Genomic DNA, 22,443 nt, shown 5'->3' on the forward strand with positions numbered 1-22,443 from the left:
ATCATTTCAGTCATTTCTAAGTAGACATGTAAAGGACTGTATGGCTAAGGCTTTAAAATGTAAAAGTGTGAATCTATGAAAGTAATACAAATGAAATCCCTTGCATCAAGGGGTGCTTGGCAGATGTGCACCTCCTTCTGCAGGGAAGAGGGAAGAAAGAAGAATAGTGATCAGTTTGCATCTTTGTTTGGTACGGCCTTAAAGTAAGCATTCTTAGGTGACAACTTTTCAAATGTATAGTGCAGCTAAGCAGTGATGCAGAAGACCATACATAGATAAACTTCAAAGATTTTCAAGGCTTATTGGAATAATTTCAGTTCTTTTAAAATTTTGACCTAATGGTTAAAAAGCAGAATTTATATAAACAATTAAATGTTACAAAGAAGAGGTGTAGTCTTTGTTATCTGTATGTTGTCTTGCAGAAAGGATAAACATATGCAAAATGAGATGGGGAATCTCCTTTTATCAAGAAAGAAGATGGCACTGCATGGCTTTAAGATAACTGACTATGTAGCATTTATTGTTTCCATTTTCTCTGTATTGCTCTTATTGAAGGCTAAAGACACCAAAGTGAAGCATCAATTTTTCAGTCATAGTTTTGAGAATCTAAAGGAACACAGAAACTGATTTTGGCCACTGGGACAAATCTCAGCTGTAAAGAACTAATCTCAGCTGTAAAGAAAAGTTGAACACCTATTTGTTACTATACCTTGATTGTCCAGCATTCAACTCACATTTTAAGCCCCACCTAATTAATGGTTATAGTAGCCACTGCATCCTTTAAGCTCAGAAATAAAAACTCAACCCCCCCCCCCAAATCCTCTCATTTATGAATGTGGGATACTGCTTCCATGTCCATGATTCAGACATTGGTTTGTAATATTGTGCCCTCATTGCCAGCAGGAAAAAGGATGCCAAGCTTTGCATAGCAAAGGCCAGTGTGAATGTTGACGACACTGACATCAGCAGTCAAGATGGCTTACAAGGATCTCTTATTGTGCTCATTATTATTTACAAATAGACAGCAAGCAAGAGAAAATCGCAGAAGGGGACTCCTTTTTTCCTTCTGTTAAACACAAAGCAATTGTTACAGCTGTTTTCTGACAGCTCTGTTTTTTAAATGCTTGGTCCACAAAGCAATCTAAATGCCTGGAACAAATGTGGCTTTCATTTGAGTGTGTGCACTCATGTACCTGCCCTTCTGGCTTGAAAGTATTGGACTGCTGTCCTCTTAAGCAATAATATGAATGTCATATGCTTTTACCTACTGCAGTCCAGTACCTGGCACTCCTAGGCATCAGTATTTGTAAGGAAATTGCTAGCTAAAATCCAGTAGTAAGTCACAACCAGAGCAGGTCTATCAAATCAATGCGGATTGGGTAAGTCAACATCTATGTAAGTTCCACTGATTCAGTAAGCCTATAGTTGTGACTGGATATCAACCACTGCCAGATTTCTTTTCTATAGTTACACATTGTTGCTATGTGCCATCAAGTCACTTCTGTCTTATGGTCATTTCAACAGGATTGTTTTTCAGGTGTGTTAGATGTTTAAGAAGTGGTTTACTATTGTGACCTCTTCGCAATGGTTTTCCATGGCCCAAAAGAGATTTGAAGCCAGGTCCCACTCTAAATCACTGTACCACAGTCTTTCAATGTAGTATTCAGGTCAAATGTCTTTTTAGATAGAAAAGTGAGGCACAACACATTCAAAGAAAGTGTAAAAGGAAATATGTGGATACTTCTTGCTTACTGGAGGTCTTTCTCCTGGGCCTTTAACTGAACCTTTGGAGAAGTCAGATTACCTGAATTAGTGTCTATCTACAACTTTTCCGGAACTACACAATCTATGTCTGTGTAGGCACTCATGCTGTGTCTTCATTTCCTGAATTAATCATTGCTGTTTCATGAAGAAAAAATCATGGAACAAAAAATAATGTTAGCTATTCCCCTCAACTTCTCTCTAATACATAGATGTCTGCACCATTACCTTGTATTTTCACATTGCTGGGATTTCAGATTAAAAAATGAGAGAGATAACAGCAGATACTAAAATCAAATATTGCTGCTACCAATGGTCAACTGTGAGAAGGAAGGCTCTTCATGCAGATAGTAAGAAAGGAGTAAGATGTCCACTCTCCAAGGCCACAAGGTCCAGAAACTGAAATCTGAAGTCAGAGCTACTTCACTCCCTACATACCTGCAGTCAGAATGAGGGCCAGTCGACACATGAGTAAAATTAACCACCTGCGAAAATCATCCACTATGATTTCATGGCTACAAATAGAACTTTTATCACAGAACCAAAAGATAAGTCAGATTTCCATATTTATCAGATACATTCTTCTAAATACATAGGCATGGCAACTGTTTGGGGTTTGGGTGGGCTGTGAGAAACTGATTTAAAAAATCAGATTCTGGGATTTACCCTTGCTTGCTATCTGTTTGTGAATGGAAGTGACCATTTCAATTGTTGACATGGATGTTGTCAATGTTCATGCTGGCCTTTCCTATATGAAGCTTGGTATCCTTTTTTTCTGCTGGCAACACGGGAATAATGCAGCACTTCAATACTGGGATATTGCCTGGCTTTTTTGAAACATGGATACAGAGGCAATATCCCACATTCATGAAGTGGAGATTTTTTTTAAAGAATTCAGTTTTCTGGCTCTTAAAAACAGACGTTAACATCTCAAAATATACTGGAATCTACAATGACAAAGATAATTCGGAGGTCTATGCTACAGTACCTATATACCTGGAAATTGTCCCATTCAATCTAATAAAGCTATCTTCTGAACAGGCTCATATAAGATTGCAGTGCAAGTGATTTTGGCACTTATGAACTGTCAATATAAGAAGAGAATTTCTGTAGAAACGTTTAGACAAGGCAGGTGTGTTAGTCTGTGCTAGCTTATCGGGTAAAAAGAAAACAAAAAGACAAAAACATTGTGACACCTTAAAGATTAACTTCTATATTTTAATGTGAGCTTTTGTGGACAAGTCCTCTTCATCAGACATGAGACCATTTAGTCTTTATCAGTTAGTCATTACAGTGTCACAAGGTTTTATGTTTTTAATTTTTTAATATTTGTTTTGTTTTTTGTCAGAGATCTTCCTAGCAAAAGCAAAAGGTGTTCTGCTTATATACTAGTCCATAGTGCTCAAAGCACTCTCTGAGCAGTTTACAATTTAATTATGGAGGCTGCAATTTGCTCTCCACATCCCTGCCAGCACCCTGGGAAGTCAAACTAATCTCAAAAGTACGGAAGGCTGAAAGAACCTTGAGCCTGCTACCTGGGAGTGAACACAGATCACAAGCAGAGTTTTGGCTGCAGTACTTTAGTTTAATCACTGCACCCTAGGTGTAGTCCTCAGAAATTTCTAACATCCCTAGATTGAGAGGGGGTAGGATCAAAAATACTTCAGCTAGCCTAATGTAAAAGGCTGGTCCTTGGCTATCTTGGCCAGTTACAACTACAGTGGTGCCCCACTTGATGATTACCCTGGTAGATGACGAAATCGCTTGATGATGATGATGAGATCGCTATACTGATCACAAAATGATATTTGTATGGGTTTTTTTGCTTAACGACAATCGGTTCCTTGCTTCGGGCACCAATTCTTTGCATTACGATGATTTTAAAACAGTTGATTGGCAGGTCGCAAAATGGATTCCCACTGTGTTTAGGATGGATTGCTCGCTATACAGGAATCAGAAAATGGCCGCCCTATGGAGGATCTTCACAAAATGAGCAGGTATTTCCTCCATTGGAACGCATTGAACCAGTTTTCAATGCATTTCAATAGGTTTTTTTTATTTCGCTTGACGACAATTTCACTCTACAGTGGTTTTGCTGGAATGGATTATTATCGTCAAGCGGGGCACCACTGTACACGGTTATTCTCAATATCATTGTCTTGTCATCCCCACTAACAAACATAAAACTGTTACAATTATATCAAAATATTATCTAAGTAAAACATTCAGGCAATGTATGAAAGCTTTCACAGCAGGGATCTGATAGTTGTTGTAGGTTTTTCGGGCTATTTGGCCATGTTCTGAAGGTTTCCTTTCCTAATATTTTGCCAGTCTCTGTGGCCGGCATCTTCAAAGGACAGAAGTCAGAACTCTGTGTTCTGGTGTAATGTGTGGGATAGCTGAGTCACACACTACACCAGTACACAGAAAGAGCCACAGAGACTGGTGAAATGTTAGGAAGAAAAACTTTCAGAACACAGCCAAACAGCGCAAAAAACCTACAACAACCAATTCAGGCAATACTTTTCTGGGAGTTTTCATCCATCCATCACAGAGAATTGGAACTGCATATATGAAATTGAGGGAATGAAACAAAAATAAATATAAATTATATGCTATACTTTTTATTTCTTATTTTAAAAAAAAGTTTAACCCATACTTGCGTAAAAAGAGAGGAATGGGTCTATGCTACAAGGGGTGTTGTATAATCTTTGTTAACATCTAATCAAAAGGCAATACAAAAATGAGAGAGTTGTGATAGAAAGCAATGCCCAATGAGAAGATTTTTAAATTTACTGTTCAAATGATATGGTGAAAAAGATAATTATGACATATCACATCTCCTTTCCATGGTGATGACAGCAAACTCCTTACAAAGATATTAATCACTGAGAGGTGAAGAGCGGTTGAAAAGGAAAATAAGGAAGCAAAAGGCAAAATTGCATTGTTTTTTTTCTGGTCTGTAAGTCGATTCTCTGGCTGCAAGTCGAATCTAAATTTTGCAGCCAGAGAAGTCTGTAACTCGAAAAGTCTGTAAGTCGAGCCGTCTGTAAGTCGAGGGTCCACTGTATAATAGAAGAGATGAGCAAAAACCAAATATTGTAATGACTTGTGTGATGAAGTTTGAGAGGCTTGTGAGGACAGAGCATGGGTAGCTTTTGCTTTGCTTTAATTTTTGGATACTGCAACTTGTTTTGACCTATGTAGCTACTATCGCTTTCCAAGCTAAAAAACATGAGATGGCAAGTACTCTGTCCCTGACTAGGTAATTTGGCTAGATTAATGTGCCAGTAATTGAAAAGTTACAAGCTCAATAGATCCCTTTTCCTTGTTTTGCTTTTCTTTGGTGTCACAAGAACTATTTTTAAAAAAAGTTTCTTGCCAAATGTTACCACTGCAATGACAAGCATGTTATTCCCGAATTTTTCCAATCCTCCAGATTATCATGTGCACAGAGGCCGCAATTAATATCCTTTGAAAACCACCCCCATTTTATTGTCTCAGTTCTTAATGTTCCTTCAATTTTAGATGCACAATTTAATAGTACCACCAGTGTGTTTGCTGTAATACAACTCCCCTCAAAATTTTTCATTCTGAAACTGTAGCACCAGCAGCTTCATTGCACCTCTCATTTCTATTTTCTCCACTAGAGATGTAAATTTTTGTTTAGTTCATACTCTCCGGTAAGAGTGAAACATTTCAAACATTTTCTTGCCAGTGCCTGGCCGTGGGAGGGTTTCGTGCAATTTTCATATTCTAGGAGTTGAAGAAATTGTGAAAAGTTGTTTTTTAAATAATCACAACCTGTGCAAACTCCTTATGTTTCACATAAAAATGACAGCTGAAATTTACTTAGGGCTTACAGTAAATCACATAGGCCATTTGAATTGTTTTCCCCTCCTTTTTTAATATCAATATGTATGTATAGTCACAGGTAAATATACTGTTCACATGCCTGTCAGTTGAATAGGTACAATCCTTGCTATTTGTACCAGTTCTGTAATCTACATGTTACATCTCATTTAATCAATTCATTTTCTGTTTTGTTTCTGGGTCCCCATTGCCTTAATATAATTGTTTTTAATCGTAAGTACATATTGCTAAAGCAGGATATATATGCCATTTTCCTATCACTTCCAACTGTTAGTCAGTGCACCACCTGGTGGGATATGTCACTAGATAAATGTAATAACAACATTCAAAAGAACATAAATTATTGTCGAAAAGCTTATTAACTATATAAACCACAGAAAAACTGGGTTGATGAGTACAATAGGGAAAAATCAGCTAAGTGATACATTAGTAAACTGTTGTGGAGGAAAAAATATATATTAAAAAGTAAACAATTTATTGCTAAGCAATAAGAATGTTTAAAGGGGTACAAGCATGGTGCCCCTAACCCCAACCTATTTGTAAAGTAAATAAATTGCAGCAATGTTCAATGCACTGAAATGATAAAGACCGAAGCAATACAGGTATCAGATCATTTTTAAAAGGCCATGCCAGCGAGGTGCAAAAACCCAATTGGCTGGCCAAATGAATTAATGTTACCCATGTGTTGTGTGAACAGAAATTTATAAAACAATTTATATAAGAGCAGAACTGATATAACTGGGATTCTTTTGGCCTATGTGAGTGCACCCTTAGTTACCCTATCATAGTATAAAGGGTATAATTTCCAGAAGTACCATGCTTCAAGTAAAGAAATCAGTTGATATTAAGCAGTTTCATACTGAATTGTGTGTTTCAGCATGCAATGGTCATGTCTATGGTGATTTCTTAACTTGATACTATTTACATCTAAAAGTTATGACAGTTTTGTGGATATACAAGAGATTTAGTGCAATTATCTTTTGTACAAAATACAAAATATTTGAGCAAAATGAACTTTTTTCTAATGCTACACATTACCTCTCACATAAATCAATCCATTTTCTGTTTGGTTTCTGGGTCCCCACTGCCTCATTACTATTTTTTAATCATAAGTACATATCACTAAAGCAAGATATACATGCCATTTTTTTTTGCTGGTGGAGAAAACGTCTGTTCTTTTTGCACTTGTGCAGAAGTAAAAAAAAAAATTCCCCCAACAATGTGTTCTGATGGATTGAGAGACACTTCTGTTGTTGTTTCAACTTCTATTTGGCATCTCATAGTGCCAAAGCATGCTCTGTGAGGTTTACATAGTAAAGTAATTATGCAAGGAACATTTTGCCCCCCCACAAGCTGTGTATTCATTTTGCTGACCTTGGAATGATGGAAGGCTGAGTCAACCTTAAGCTGGATTCATTTGGATTGAACTCAACCTTTAGCTGAATCTATTGAGATTGAACTCGGGTCATGAGTAGAGGCTTAGCTGCAGTACTGCAATTTAACCACCATGTAACAGGGCTTGCACTTCTTTTGGAGATGATAAGAAAATACGTATTACATCCTTGCTCTTCACATAGCTGAAATGTGGTAATTCTCCTCTCTCCCCCCCCACCTCCCTCCCTCATTTTTGCAATGGTAAAGCACTTGGAAGGATATCTCAATGCTTTCAGAAGGATCCATCTCCTTCCCAGGTAAGCATGATTAGGATGAGTATGTTTCAATCTAGATGAACCCCCAAACATTAACTCAGTACAGTGGTGCCTCGCAAGACGATTGCCTCACGGGACGATTAATCTGCAAGACGATTGGTTTTTGTAATTGCTGTGGCGCTTCGCAAGATATGTTTTCTATGGATGATTTTTGCAAGACAATGATTTTCCCCCATTGGAACGCATTAAATAGATTTCAATGCATTCTAATGGGGAACTGCGTTTCACAAGATGTTTTCTATGGATGATTTTCACAAGATGATTTTTTCCCCATTGGAACGCGTTAAATAGATTTCAATGCATTCCAATGGGGAAACCGCGTTTCGCAAGATGATGTTTTCTACGGACGATTTTCGCAAGACAATTTTTCCCCCATTGGAACGCATTAAATAGATTTAAATCCATTCCAATGGGGAACCCCATTTCGCAAGACGATGTCTTCACAAGATGACGTTTTTCGTGGAATGAATTAACATCGTCTTGCGAGGCACCACTATAGTTGAATTGAAAAGGGGGAAAAGTATTTAAAAATTACATGATACATCATATTGCGGATAAGTACATCTGAGCCTGGTTAGAGCCTGGATAGGTGACTGCTTGAAAACAATGTGCAACAATGTCTATTTATTTTAGCAAAAGCAGAAATAGAAATACTGTATGAACATGGATAACAATCTATTTCTTCAGACATATGTGTCTGAATTGTTTTGTTTTTCTTGCTCCTTATGTGTATGGCACTTCAGATCCATGGAAGAAATATGGGGTATAACATAAATAAATAAACAAAACTTCACTGGAAAATAAAGGTACCTTATATGTGATGAACAGGTATATGAAACACAGGAGCTTAGGTTTTAAGCTTTCTAAGCTAAATATAAATACACTGGAAGTAGAGAGTCCTTTCTGTTAATTATGCAATGACAAATTTCTCTTAAGTGTGACATTTCTATTAGTGAGAAATTGGCAATTCATTCTTAATAATTAAGAATGCTAGGTAAACAGCTCTCCAGATTTTCTAAGCATTTTACCATAAAGATAGGTGCAGTTCAATTTTTCAGAAAAGCTGCATGCTTTTTTAAAAATTGGTATTTCAGAAATTCTGTTCTAACACAGCCTTCTTTTAACAACCTTATTGCTAAAAGGGTGGATAAAATGTTGAATTCAGTTGCTACATTGTTAAAGTACATGTGCATAAGTACATAAAAATGATGGAATTCCCATCTCCCCCTTGTTGAAACATTCAATCATTATGGTATTTTAAAACAAGTTCAGTAAAATGAACTTTCTTCAAATGAAGTGTTTAGATGAGGTTTGACTATTGCCTCTACTGGGCTTTCTTCATATTTCATCACTTGTTTATACTTGAGGTTTAACCTTTTTAAACACACATATTAATATTAACATTAACACTCTGGCTGACAAGTGACAGATAAGGAAATGATTCACCTTAAAAAAATCTCACTGACACAGAATACTTAACAAAGGTTCATGTATGTCGTCCATTTTATTTAAGAGTCCAAGAGTCCATATTACGAACTCTTTAAGGTCCAATAAAAGAGGCTGTGTTGAATATTTTTCATTTTCAGTTAAATACTAAAAACAACACATTTTAAATAGATAAAAATAAAATTAAAGAATCCTCCTGGAACCATATATTAACTTCTTGCTACAGGGGTATGACAAGACAATAGAGATTCTACAAACCACAACACACATAAAGAAGTAACTTTCTTGCCTCGGGAGATTTTGAATGTTCTGTGCGGCCTCCTTCTCATGCTCTCCGCTGACTTCCCTTTGAGGACAGAGATTATATAAATAATTGTTTCAAAAACAGCTTGAGAGGTGGCCTGTCTGGATACCAAATTGTGTGACTGGGCAGTGTGTTAGGTAGGATTTAAAGAATAAAAATATTTTGCATCTCTCTGGGCAGTACTTTGTTGAATTCTTATCTAGTTAAATGTATGCCCACTGTTTGCTCAAAAAGAATTATTTATACTAAGACACAAATTCATACTGAAAATAGAAGATTGCCTGCAGGGATAATTCAACTGATTAGGTTTTATTCAAAAGTGACAGGTATAGTAATTATCTATAATTTAACAACAAATAATTTTGCTTGTTCCCAGCATAATCTGTCTAGCTGTGTTAGCTTCATTATCTGCTTTCAGCATCTTGAAAAATAAACTAACTGGCCCTCCTTTATATGATCTGAACCATCAGAAAGATTATTTAGCATATTTGGCCTTTACTGCAGTAAGTTCTGCAAAATACAGCTTTTACTCTTCTGGAGTACTGTTAACCTATCCCAAAAACTGAACTGAACTGTTTCTGCTTGGAGTTTATAATGGGACACATGCAGACTATTTCTACAACTAAAGAATCCAGCAAAGGAGTGAAGGGAGACAAAAGGTTGCCAATCTGATAACAAGAAAAAAAAGGTTGGGAAGAGGGAAATGAATTTCTCATTTTTGGTGGTTTTCCAAACCCATACCTCTTAGCAAGAGTTTCCCCTGCAGCCAGTCTTCTTGCTTTCCCCTCCCCACTTCTGATGAATCCTCCATAGTCTGGCAATTCTTCCATAAAAAAAGACCATGAAACCTCAGAGAAATTCAACAAGAGTTCCCTTAAGATTTCTTGGGTTGGGTGGCTTACATAGAGAAATCTTTGCATGGGAAATTGATACCCTCTCCCCCAGTTTGATGAACATCTCAATTAGTTCAGTTAGGCATCCTTCAGTCTTGAAAGACTATGGTAACATGCTCTGTATGGAAGACTTGGAAGAGCGTCTGGTGTGGCTGAGGAGGCCAATTCGAGAGTGACAAGCTATTGAGGTGTGATTGTCACACCTCAATACCTTCAGCATATATGAAAGATTCCAAGACATAGTGCTAACTTAATATTTGCCCGCTATAGATAAATGCGACCCTAAGAAGATTCTGAGGAAAAATACAAAGCACCACAATGTAGGATCATTATATGAAAGCAGCATTCCCCAGCCAAAGGATCTTTTTTGCTGGAAGGAAGCAGGGGACAATTGCCCTAGGCCTCATATATAATGTGGGCCTCACATATTGAAGGTTCAATGAGAAGGTAAGGAGGGGCATTGAATGTTCTGCTGCAGATCTCACCATATCATTAACCAACCAGCCATGTTCAGCTACAACTCCCATTATCCCCAAGCACCATGGTGATATGGTGGTTCTTCTCTTTTCTGCAAAACCTCTTCCAGAGATGAGATCAGTACTGAAGAATATCCACTTAGTGCTTTAACTGCAGGCTATGGCAAGGTTTCTATTCTCCATGCGTTTTATCACCCTATAAGTGCTGTCGGATGAGTTCATCTGGAAATTTTGGATGGTGCAGCTTTAGTTTTTTGCTGTCTGTGAATGAGGTGAGATAGCATGGCGTTGGGCTACAGCTAGGAGGAAGTAATGGGGGAACCTATGGGGGATAATGCACTGAGGCTGAATTCTCACAAAAATGGTGCTGTTGGAGGAAAACTCATTTGGACTATTGTAATGCTCCCTATCTGAGAGTATAACTGAATATGATTTACAGGCTTCAGCTGGCGCAAAATGTCACTACTCAGTTACTAGACAGTGTGCAAAACTAGAGCATATTAGGCCCAAGTAACTGCTGGAGCACTTTTTCTGGTATGTACCAATCTTTCACTGAGATCTTTGGGGAAGGTCCAACTTGTGGATCTACATATGGGAGATGCTCAGGGAGAAGTGACCCCAGTGAGGCCCTTCTCAGTTCAGACATTTTTGTTAGGAAACTCTCTACCATTATGGGGGTTCATTAGGCATCTTTTGTAACTCAAATTCACCTGTTGCCCACAGTGCACTTATTTACTGAGGCTTTTGATGAATGTTTGAGCATCCTTTCTGTTTAACAGTATATAACTACCATTGACAGCTAAAAGGACTTTATATATGTTAGGGGTTCAGTAGTAGTAGTCTATGTGTTGTGTAATATACTACATGTTTTTTTTTCTTTTCATTTGTGAATTGCTTTGTGATTTTGCTTATGAGGACCCAGTACTTGCATAAAAATAATGACTACAACTTCCAGAATCTCCTAAGACGGACAGAAATTTCTGGGATTTGGAATCCAAAGTACATTTTTTCAAAGCATTGATTGAGAGAGAAAACCAGGATCTTAATATCTGGTGCTGTCTAGTCACAAGAAACTCCACAATGAACTTCAGAAGCAGCTATCAAACAGGTAGCCCCTGTTGGAACCTTCAGAACTTTTATACAGTATACTGTTACTCCAAAAAGTATTCCTGGAAGTGTAGACAGTAACACAGGGCTAATTGTCTTTGGATGCAAAGTACAATTGAAAAGAAACTTGGAAGAATTGGAGATCAAGACCTTTCAGTTTGAATCTACCTTTCCACTCTTCCAGGAAGTAAAACACAACTCCAACTAAAAGATCCTTTAAGTTAGGGTGTTTCAATGAATAACTGTTTATTACAGTCAATGAGACCATGTCTCATAATGTCAAAACAGCAGAGAAGGACTTGGTTTATAAATAATCAGATACATATAATATCTTAATTTAGCACCAATTTAAGGCAGCATTTTCTGAGACCACTTCATATCAGTAAGTCTGTTCAATTTTTTTATCATTTCAAAAGAGTGACAGTCACTGATTGCTATAGGGCTGGTATCTTTAGTGATCTTACATGCATTCTGGCTCATCTAAGGATGGTTTAAACAACCTGACAAGAATATGTTCATGTCAAGATTAACTGTATGCTATAGGCATGTTACATTGACAGTGATTACTCTTGGGTGATATCGTGCATGGCATCTTATGATGAAAGGCTATCATGAATTAATTGCAATCATTACCTGAGCAGCACGGTTAAATCCATTTTGAAAGTTGCTAAAACATTACATTTACTAACTTCACTCCTCACGGGATATTTCAGGTTATCAAGAGACAACTGCAGCCGCCTAGAGTGGTCTTTTAGACCAGATGGGTGGGGTATAAATCAAATAAATAAATAAATAAATAAGGTATAAGTAATGTAATGTATAAACTACATTACTTATACTTTTTAATTTCATAATACTTCATTATACTTGATTAAAATTATTGAAATTATTAAAGTAGGTTGAGTGAAAGTTTGTAGCAAAAAACTTGTTTTTTTAAAAAAAGCAAGTTATGTATTTATCATATGAATATAGTTTCACCACCCCATCATACTTTAGCATGATAAAATAGAATAAAAGGCAAGTTTGTGCAGATGAAAACTGTGGTTTATGTAGACACAGTACAGCTTGCTTGGTTCTCAACTGTTGAATTCTGTGGAAAATTCTCTGTCTGAGACATAGTTGAGTGGGAGCATGGCCTGTCCTTCAACCCAGATCCTAGGATCATTATGAAGAGTTCAATTTGCATCCTACTCTTAACAGTTCAGGATCCAGCTATCCTCTTGCTCTAATGTGGGAAAATTGTGCTTCCCAATTAGATTCCAACTCCCAGCATTCCTCATCACTGACTAGACTGGCCTAGGGCTGACTGTAGCTGCAGTCTGACAGCATCAGGAGCAATGCACTTTCCCCATTCCTGCTCTGAGGCCATCTACCAGTGATGTCTCCCTCTGTGTGGTTTCCCAGTCAGAAGTGAATTAGGTGGCAACTAAAGAGAAGTAATTTGTGATTCTGGCACCCTGAGGATGCAGTGGTCTCCTCTTGGGGATGGTTGTTTTGGGGGAAAAATATGAAGCAGAAAACTTTCCAGTTGGTCAGCCTTTTAAAGCATTTTACCTTACACTTCATTATACTTGAGTGCCTCATTTATCGAGTGGCATAACTTTTATCTGTGGCTTTATGCATCTGCATTTTTAAAACCTCACAGAGTGTCCTTTATCAAGATGGATGGATGAGACAAAAATATTTAAATAAATAAATCCAGATGAGGCCCCAGATTGAACAAACATAGCCATAGTTCTACCTAGGTTTACAGAATACTTGATACAGCAAATGCGGTGATAGAATTTATTTATAATTATAAAATATGAAGAATTTTATCAGTGAAGCCTTACTTTGATTTCTTCATGCATACCCAGTAAGCAACACCAGCAACCAGAGCTGCTAGAAGAAGACCAACCACGATTCCTACTATTAGTTTTGCTTGGTCGCTAACATTTTCCCTGTTGTCATCTAAAACAAAAGAAAGAAAAGAAAAAAAATGATGATAAAGACTGCTGATCAAACTAAGAATGGAACACTCACTATGGATTATAATTATCCTATTCAACTATATTCTAAAGTTGAACGTAAGAGAACAAATATAACTGACAAATGTTTGGGTTTCGGTGACCCTTGTGCTAAACCCAATTGTTAGTTTGAGTCAGAACAGACCCATTGAACAAATGGGACTTTTTACAATATTTGCATAAATCCCATTGCTTCAGTGGGTCTATTCTATTACCAGTAAGTGGGATTTAGTCCTTAAGCTGTCTTTCCATAGCTCTTCTTTTATCCCATTTACTTCAAGAGAAAGGGAAAAAGATCACTTCTGAGGTTTCACCAGCTAGCTATACATAGGGTTTCTACAACTAAAATACTCATATCCTGTGTTTCATAGGCAATGATGCTTACTTAAAATTAACCGCAATCAGACCATTTTTTTCTCTATGCAAGTTGCAGATGTTCCCAGCTCAGTCTGGATCAGAGAGGCAATCAGTTAAAAAAAATTAAAACCCCATTCCCACACATTGAATAAAGGAAAAGATATACAGTACAGTGGTGCCTCACAAGATGAATGCCTTATGGGACGAAAAACCCACAAGATGAATGGTTTTGCGATCGTGTTGGTGACTCATAAGACAGCTTCTTCTATGGCCGTGCTTCGCAAGACAATTTTCCCCACAAGACCGATGCCTCGCAAGAAGAAAATAATTCATTCATCTTGCGAGGTTTCCCATAGGAATGCATTGCAATGCATTCCTACTCCTAACAGTTCAGGATCAGCTATCCTCTTGTTCTAATGTGGGCAAATTGTGAAACCGCTTTTTGCAAGATGAAAATTTCACAAGACAGTGCTACTCGTGGAATGAATTACTTTCGTCTTGCGAGGCACCACTGTATATATTTTTCCTTCCATATTTATAAACTATGCATTAAAGTTATGTTGCCTGGCCTTTTGACTATATAGCTCCACTCCCTAAACTAGAACTGACAACTGAATGTCAAAGGAGCTTAAATTGATGCTTTTTTGGGGGGGGGGGAATGACTTGACAATTACAGCTTTATTCTTTAAAATCATACAGCACTCAGTTGCAGTCCTTTTACAATGTTTCTTATTGCTTTTTTTAATGTAAAGTAAAAGCAAATAGTGTTTCAAAGAGGCAACTTTCTTTGCTTACCTGGTTAATATAGCCTCAGTTGGATCCAGATTTGGTCACATCTAGAGCAGACCCATTTCAGTATCATGGATTTTATTGAACCTAATCAGGAGTGTAAGCCTAGATTCAACATTGGAGCCTAAATTCAACTGCTAGGCCCATTGAGCCACTGAGCCAAGGGGATTCACATAAAAGTTGTCTTAACATCAAACAGTTCATTTTACTCTGTTTGGGACCAGCAACTGGATTTAAACTCATATCTTAAAAATGGCCGAAATACTGTTGCTTAGTGCAGTATGTTGCACTAGAGTGGGACTGATGAGTCAACAGAGAAAAACCCACAAGAACCATTCAACAGAGAGTTAGTGGCTCAGATCCTTCATAAACTCCATCGATTCAAATGGGCTTACTCTAACTGCAAGTTATTATGATAAAATAAGTCACAGTTAGAGTAGATCCATCTGAATCAATTGCATTTATGGAAGAGTTGACTCAACAAATCCATACTGTCTTAACTGCTGGATAGCTCAGTGGTTTAGGTATCTAGCTATGAAGGCAGATGTTGGGAGTTTGATTCCCCATTGTGTGTCCTTAACAGGATGATCCAGAGGGTCCCCTTCCAACTCTGCCATTCTAAGATTAGTAGATCAACTCCAGTGCAGTTTACTATGCTAAGCAACAGAATCTTGGCATTTATATATATATCCTAGTCTAAGCAGTCTCTTTGGTAGACAGTGGGAATTACATAGATGTACTATATTTTGACTTAGAGAAGCATTTGATAAAGTGCCCCATAATATTCTGATTAGTAAATTAACTAAGTGAGCATTGGATAAAACAACTATTAACTGGAAACAAAGTTGCTTATGGAATCATACCCAGAGAGTGCTAATCAAGGGTTCCTTCTCAAACTGCGAGAAGTAAGAAGTGGGTACCATGAGGCTCAGTCTTGGGGCCACTGCTCTTCAAGATCTGTATTAATGACTAGGATGAGGAGGTACAGTAAAATCTGTGGATATGGGTATAGCTAATACCCTGGAAGACAAAACCAAAATTCAAAAAGATCTTGATAAGCTTGAGCGCTGGGTCGAAAACAACAGAATGGAATTTAACAGGGATAAGTGCAAAGTTCCATACCTAGGAACCAAATGCCCAGTTAAAAAATGGGGGATACTTGGCTCATGCAATAACATCTCGGAACTGTTGTAGCTCACAAGCTGAATTATGGCTGCCAAAAAAAGGTAAATGCTATTTTATTCCGCATTAGTGGGAGCATTAATCCCATGAATCCAAATCCCATTAAGTACTAGTTCCCTCTATTTGGTACTGGTTAGGATTCATCTTGAGTACTCTGTCCAGTTCTGGACATTGTACTGTAAGAAGGATGCAGATAAACTGGAACAAATTCAGAGGAAGGCAACAAGGATGATCAGGGGACTGGAAACCAAGTCTTATGAGGAAAGACTGAAAGAACTGGGCATCTTTAACCAGAAGAAAAGAAGACTGATAACACTTTTAAAATGTGAAAGGTAGTCGTCATACAGAGGCAGGGCAGGATATTTTATCAATCCTTCCACAATGCAGGGCATGTAATAATGGACTGAAGTTACAGAAAGCCAGATTTCAGTTGAGTATCAGGAAAAAACTTTCTAACTGTTGGAGCAGTACAACAATGGAACAAATTAACTTGGGAAACAGCGAGTGCCACAACACTGGAGGCATTTAAAAGAAAACTAGATGCCTTCTATTTGATTTGGATTATTGCACTGAGCAGAGGGTTGGAGATGATGGTTTTATAGAGCCTTTTCCAACTGTATTTTTCTATGATTCCATGAAATTTTAAAATATTCCTACCTCTATCTGAAGTAGAGAGCAGATTAGTAATATGCATAAAGCATTTTTCATCTAACCATGCCAAAAATGTGGTAGTCTATTATTTTATATACTTACCAGTTTTTTCTTCTAGATCCTCAGAATCTGGTATACTTACTGAAAAGAAAAAAAATACTAAAAAACTGCTACATGAAAGTCACCTCTGAAACTTCTAATCTTCTATGATATTTAACAATAAAATCAGCTATTTTTCAGCTGAGGCAGAAGCGTTAACACTTAAGGCAGCATCTACTATACAAGGAAATGAATAATATATATTTTTAGGCAGCAATCCTTATTTTATATCCATAATGTATCATATGAAAGTACTTCATTCTGAAATTGACAAGTTTAATCTTATAAATGCTTAGTCAGAAGAAGTATTTATGTGTTATTTTGTACTGCCTGCTGACTTTTCATCACTTTATTATCGTAGACAGAGAACTGATTAAACTTTTACACCCTTGGCGAACCCAGGCAAACTTCCCTTAATCAATGTGTGTGCTGGAGTCAACAAACAGAGAAGGATGCTGCACAATTCTTTGAGATTGCCCCACATGTTCCACTGCAAATCCAACAGGATAGAATATACCCCCAGAAAATGAACTAATTCATAAATCTGGGAGATACTGTAAAATATATAAGGTACCGAACTAATCTATCTGAAAATAAAGTTCACTAACAGAAGCTGCATAAAAGAATGAGTTTAATCCTGAATAAATAGCCATGCATTCAATTGCCGAACAGCCTGTTTGTTGTACAGTAATTGAGCACTTACTTGTTAATCCTCACATCATATTTATAATTTAGTCTCAGAGGTACTGTATATTCAAAGCATTCAGTGTGCAACATTTTTAATATGGGAAACAGATTTCAGAGCAACTCAGGTTTCTTCATGAGATGTGACTACAGCCCTGTTCAGTTGTTAGCAAACCATGTGAAGAGGGGAGAAGTGTAGCCCTGCTTCCTTCCATTTCTGGTTCCATGTGTTAGACGTGTGATGAATCTGAAGCTGAGAGTTTCTGCTACTACTTCCATGTATGTTGGAATTGAGCAAAATCAGTGTCTGGACTCATGGGGAGAGAGTTCATCAGAAGATGGGAGGGCTCTCCTTTTCACACTCACTGTTCCCCATGTATAGGAAAATGAAAAAAACTAGAAACGTGGCAAGTGCACACAGTGTGCTAATGACTGAATGAGGATTGTGTATTCCTACGATTGTCTAGGCAGGTTTATGATGTAATTCAGAGCAGATAACTTGAGTCGTTCTGGGGGCTGACCTAACCATTCAGAGGCTACAGAAAATGTAAGATGAATGTCTCCTGAAATGAAGATTACAAACTGAGGACATTAACTAAAACACCTTCTTGGGCTGTAATCTTTGCTTCCTCAGTCCAAGATCTGAATCTGGAAGAGGCAAAAAGAAGATGCTTTATGGCATGTTGGTGCAGATCATGACAAGGCCTGAACCATATCCATTTCCCCAATATGGCTCAAGAAGTGGGAGGAAATGTATGCCAGTTGTGCCATGGGGGGGGGGAGATAAAAAAGAAAGGGAAATGGCAAAGGGGCAAAGGGGGATGTTATTAGTGAATCAAAGAAGAAAAAAACGTTGGCCTTCAGCTCTGAAGTTCTAAGATGATGATGATGATTCCCTTTTACTTTGTTGACATGAGATCAGCGGTCCGTGGAGAAGGCTTTTTCTGCATTGTCTGATCTCCCATCTGGCCACTTACAGGACTGTTCTGTTGTCTTGTACAGAAAATATACGAGGTACGTTTCAGATTACATGGTCTTTAAAAATAATAAAGGCTGATAATAATGCAGCCCCCTCCTTCTAAGAAAATAACACCATGCTTAGTGGATGAAAAGCCAATGTAGGAAAAATGCTGGGTTTTGCAATGTGTCTCTGTGGCATTGAGACTTATAACTGAGAAGTGTGTTAGTATAACCAAACTCATTTACATCTCTGGGCATGTTCCTGAAAAAAGAACAAGTGTCAGAATTTGCCATGGTAACACAGTTCTAATGGGGTAGTTGCTAAGTGTATTTTTTTTGCCTCTTTGCTTGTCTGTAGGGAACAGTGAAGCAACTTGTAAACAAAATTCCAGCACAGAGGCACTCATGACTAAGGACAATAATGCCTATTTTGTGTGAAAGTGCAGAGAAATACCCCATCTTCTGCCCCTCTTATTGTTCTCTTTTTTAAAAAAGAAGATTCTATAAATATGTAAGCTACAGAATAATCTGTGTGGTTCTGTTGCTCACATTCAAAAGCTACACAAGAGGGAGAAACTACAGAATTGAAGGAAAAGAAGTCTATCACTAGAAGAATAAAATTAACTATTCAAACGGCTGAAGTACTGTATTTTGAATGCCGAAAGAAAAGCTAAAATCCTTCATTGAGAATTATTTCTGTTTTGTCTCTAGACAATCTCTCTCTCTCTCTCTCTCTTTTTTGGTAGAACCAGAACGTGCTCTGTTATTTCATCTACATTTTTGGATAGCTGTCTGTCTAATAAATGGTGTCGCCTCATAGACATCTATGCCTTTTGGCTCATGAAGAATATCTAAACTGGAAAAAAAAAACAGCTAATCCATACAATCCCTCCCAGATGCGCACCATCTCCAGGACTGGCATAAATTTCCTCCCAATTCTGGAAGTGTCATGGAAAATCTTCTCACAATACCCCCGCTCAGCATTCTTATGCTTTAAAACATCTTCTGAAATCTTACTTGATGGTGCACGCTTTTCTCACTTATAAAATTGATTTTGATTCTGATAGTCCTTTTGTTTTAAAGAAGAGCATATTATATTTCAATTTTTCAGGTGCCAGTACAATAAATAGAGTGACAGACTAGAATTCAGAAGATGGGGTTCTATTTTCCCCACACTTGGCCAGGAAATTCACTGGGGGCTGGAGGTGGCAGCAATGATAAATCACCACTTGCACATCGCACACGCCTTGAAAATCTTATTAAGCTCACCATATGTCAGATGCAACTTGACAACACATACATATATTATCTGTAATTTTCTAAGTGTAATTCACTTAAGAGATTGTATTATGATAAGTGGTGTAAGTATATTTATTTATGAATAAATAAAAATAAAAAGTAAGTAAAAGAAATGTACTTACTAGCAGATACATTCAAAGAATTCACTGTTCTTTCTAGCTGATTTTCTGCAATGCATGTTAGTGTAACATTCTCTTCAGGAGCAATTCTGACTTTACTTGTAAACTTTCCATTGATATATTTTGTTTCCTCTGTCTGGAAAGAAAAAGTGGAAGGGGAAAAAATCACTGGAAAAACAACAAAATTGTGCATTTCTTTGTGCTAACATTTTAAACAGGGTGAGATCAGTTTTTTCTGTTAAATATTCCCATTAAGTCAAACTCTGTTAAGTATGTATTAATGAAATATTCAGGAGGAGAAACACCGTTTATGACTTATCCTAAATATGTACCAATATTCATATCCTCTCAACTTTTCCCTTCCATTCTCTGCCATGGAATATTGTGCAAATGGGTAGGTTTTCTTGCTTGTTTACTATTAGTCACTTTTATTATAAAGGTACCATTAGTCCAGTTTATAATAACAACAATCTTAGAACTACAGAGCTGGAAGGGACCCTATGGATCATCAAGTCCAGCCACCTGTCAAGGTGACATAGTGGGGAATCAAGCTCTCATTCCTAAATCACTGAGCTACAGTATTTAGCAGTTCATATAATCTGCTTATACATTTAATGGGCTGGATCTAATTGTAAGCACAAACAACTGGGCTAGTAGAAGATGACAGGCATAACAGGTCCTCCAGCACACTAGAAATACAGTGCAAAATTTAAGGGTATCCTGTTGAGTGGAATGAATTACAGGATAGCGAAGGAGGAGGACACATGGATATAAATAACAGCTTATCCAGATGCCTACTACCATCCACAGAAGGCAGATGCTGAATCTGTTCAAAGCTGACTTCAGCCCACTGAAGGTCAGTGTAACTTTAGCCCTATGCAAACTAACTTAAAATGATCCCCACTGAACTCTGAGAAACTTACTTCTGCCCAATATAGATAGTATTATGTTGTTCACTTTTTTTATTTAGTAACTTTATTAAACTGGCTGGATGGTTTAGGTATCTGGCTGAAGAGCCAGAAGCTTGGAGTTCTATTCTCCACTATATGTCTCAGAAAAAGAGCCAGCTTGTGTTTCTTTGGGTAAGCTGCACAGTCCCAGGATGTCCTGAGAAGAAGGAAATGATAAACCACTTTTGAATATTCTTTACCTAGAATACACTGAAAAGGATTGTCATAAGCATTGGTGGAACATGATTATTTGTTTACTTAATTTTATTTATTAGATATTGGCCAGAATCCTATTGCAACTACATAGTGTAAACCAGAGATTGTGTGACTGTGTATATGATCAAACCATCTGTCTGTCATGCTCACACAGTTTTGTACCTGGCTGCATGATACACACCTCCAAAACTGAGAAAAATATATTTCAATGGATCTACTTTTGATTATCTACAAGTCTTGCATAAGGCGTTATAGGTAACATATTGTATGCCTATCATGATTCACAGGTGGAAAAAAAACATCTTTGGTTGACATCCTACATATTTTTGAAAAGTGTCATTCACTATTTTTGAAATGAATAAGCACACAGCTAATGAGAAAATTACTTGCTTTATTTATGACTCCTCCAGTGCTTGTCCATTGTACTGCTGGTTTGGGAAATCCTTCCACATGACAGGCTACAGTTTTATATGATCCATCTGTGCTGGTTCGCTTTGACATTTTGATCTGTGGTTTTCCTTAAAAATCGAAAAGGGAAAAATGCATGTATTAAATGTGTATTGCATTCATTTTGCTCTACAAATACTCCAAATTCAAAAACAGTTAATATTAAAATGAAAAAAACATACTGAAATTAAAACATAATTAGCTAAGACTGGTGTCCTAAATGCATTTAAGGGTACATTCCACTGAACTTTGCAGCTAAAATCCTGTTGCTTATTGTGGTGAGCTGTAACTAAAGTACAGTATCTTAGATAGGCACAGCATTGGAAGGAAGATTAATGATACAAGCAAATATCTGTGCAAAATATGGCTATTCTCAGAAAGCTTAGCCATTTTTATCTTCTTCCGAAGTCTGCAGTATCAGATTTAAATGGGTCTCTTCTGGGAGAGCAATTTCTAAGTTATGAACCTATATGTAAATTAGATTCAATAGCATTATATAATAATGAGTCAGTCTCACATTACCTTGTACTATCAGTGTAAGTATTTGCCTTTTCTTTAACCCTTCAACTTCCTGTAAAGTAGTTTCACATATGTAATTTCCTGCATCTTGGTACTGTAAGCTTGAAAAAGATGGAATTGATCGCAGTCTGGCATTGTCCTGATTAAAAAAGCAGCAAGTTAAACAGTGCAGATCAAATCATGAACATCTTTAAACAATTCTTGAACCTGATTATCTGGATCTCAGGCAGGACTCTAGCTCCTGCAAATAGAGAGATATTATTATGTTCCTCAGCAAGCTGAAAACAGATACTTTAATACTATTTTCTCAGCTATGCCTGCAGACTTTACTGTGCAGCTTCACAGTAAGTCATAACGTGTTGACTTACTGTTCAGCCGCTGACTCAGCAGATCTAGCCTAGCTGGAAATTACAATTGGCTTTAGGTGTATATTTCCAATATACTGGTCAGACTTTCTAACTTTTTATTGTTTTTCCCTCCCTCAATTTTTGTACTATCTTGTTTGATGAAAAGTTCTGCAAGGTGACAAGATGAAAGCTTGCGCTACTTCTGGCAGCTTTTGTTGTTCTAATAAAGACATTCTCAGCTTTGATTTT

The 22,443-nt window shown here is 37.3% G+C and overlaps 1 protein-coding gene and 1 long non-coding RNA gene across 14 annotated transcripts in view; one reads left to right on the top strand and one right to left on the bottom strand.

Moving 5' to 3' along the window:
- The window catches only part of ALCAM (activated leukocyte cell adhesion molecule), a 151,929-nt gene that overhangs the window by 7,588 nt on the left and 121,898 nt on the right, over positions 1–22,443 (bottom strand). For 2 of the 13 annotated variants that reach the window (XM_078389917.1, XM_078389913.1), the window contains exons 10-15: positions 21,851–21,986; positions 21,272–21,399; positions 19,719–19,851; positions 16,657–16,695; positions 13,402–13,519; positions 9,079–9,135 (exon numbers count right to left, since the gene is read on the bottom strand). In XM_078389917.1, coding sequence (XP_078246043.1) covers positions 9,079–9,135; positions 13,402–13,519; positions 16,657–16,695; positions 19,719–19,851; positions 21,272–21,399; positions 21,851–21,986 — 611 coding nt within the window. Of the gene's footprint in view, positions 1–9,078; positions 9,136–13,401; positions 13,520–16,656; positions 16,696–19,718; positions 19,852–21,267; positions 21,400–21,850; positions 21,987–22,443 lie in introns of all 13 variants that reach the window. The other 11 variants (XM_072993890.2, XM_078389914.1, XM_078389915.1 and 8 more) reach the window with 11 other exon arrangements.
- LOC144588012 (uncharacterized) lies at positions 3,984–6,981 on the top strand. Its single transcript, XR_013543314.1, has 2 exons — positions 3,984–4,964; positions 5,009–6,981. It is a non-coding gene; the product is annotated as an uncharacterized LOC144588012 (long non-coding RNA).

This window comes from Pogona vitticeps, chromosome 3 (genome assembly GCF_051106095.1).
Source record: "Pogona vitticeps strain Pit_001003342236 chromosome 3, PviZW2.1, whole genome shotgun sequence".
NCBI lineage: Eukaryota > Metazoa > Chordata > Lepidosauria > Squamata > Agamidae > Pogona > Pogona vitticeps.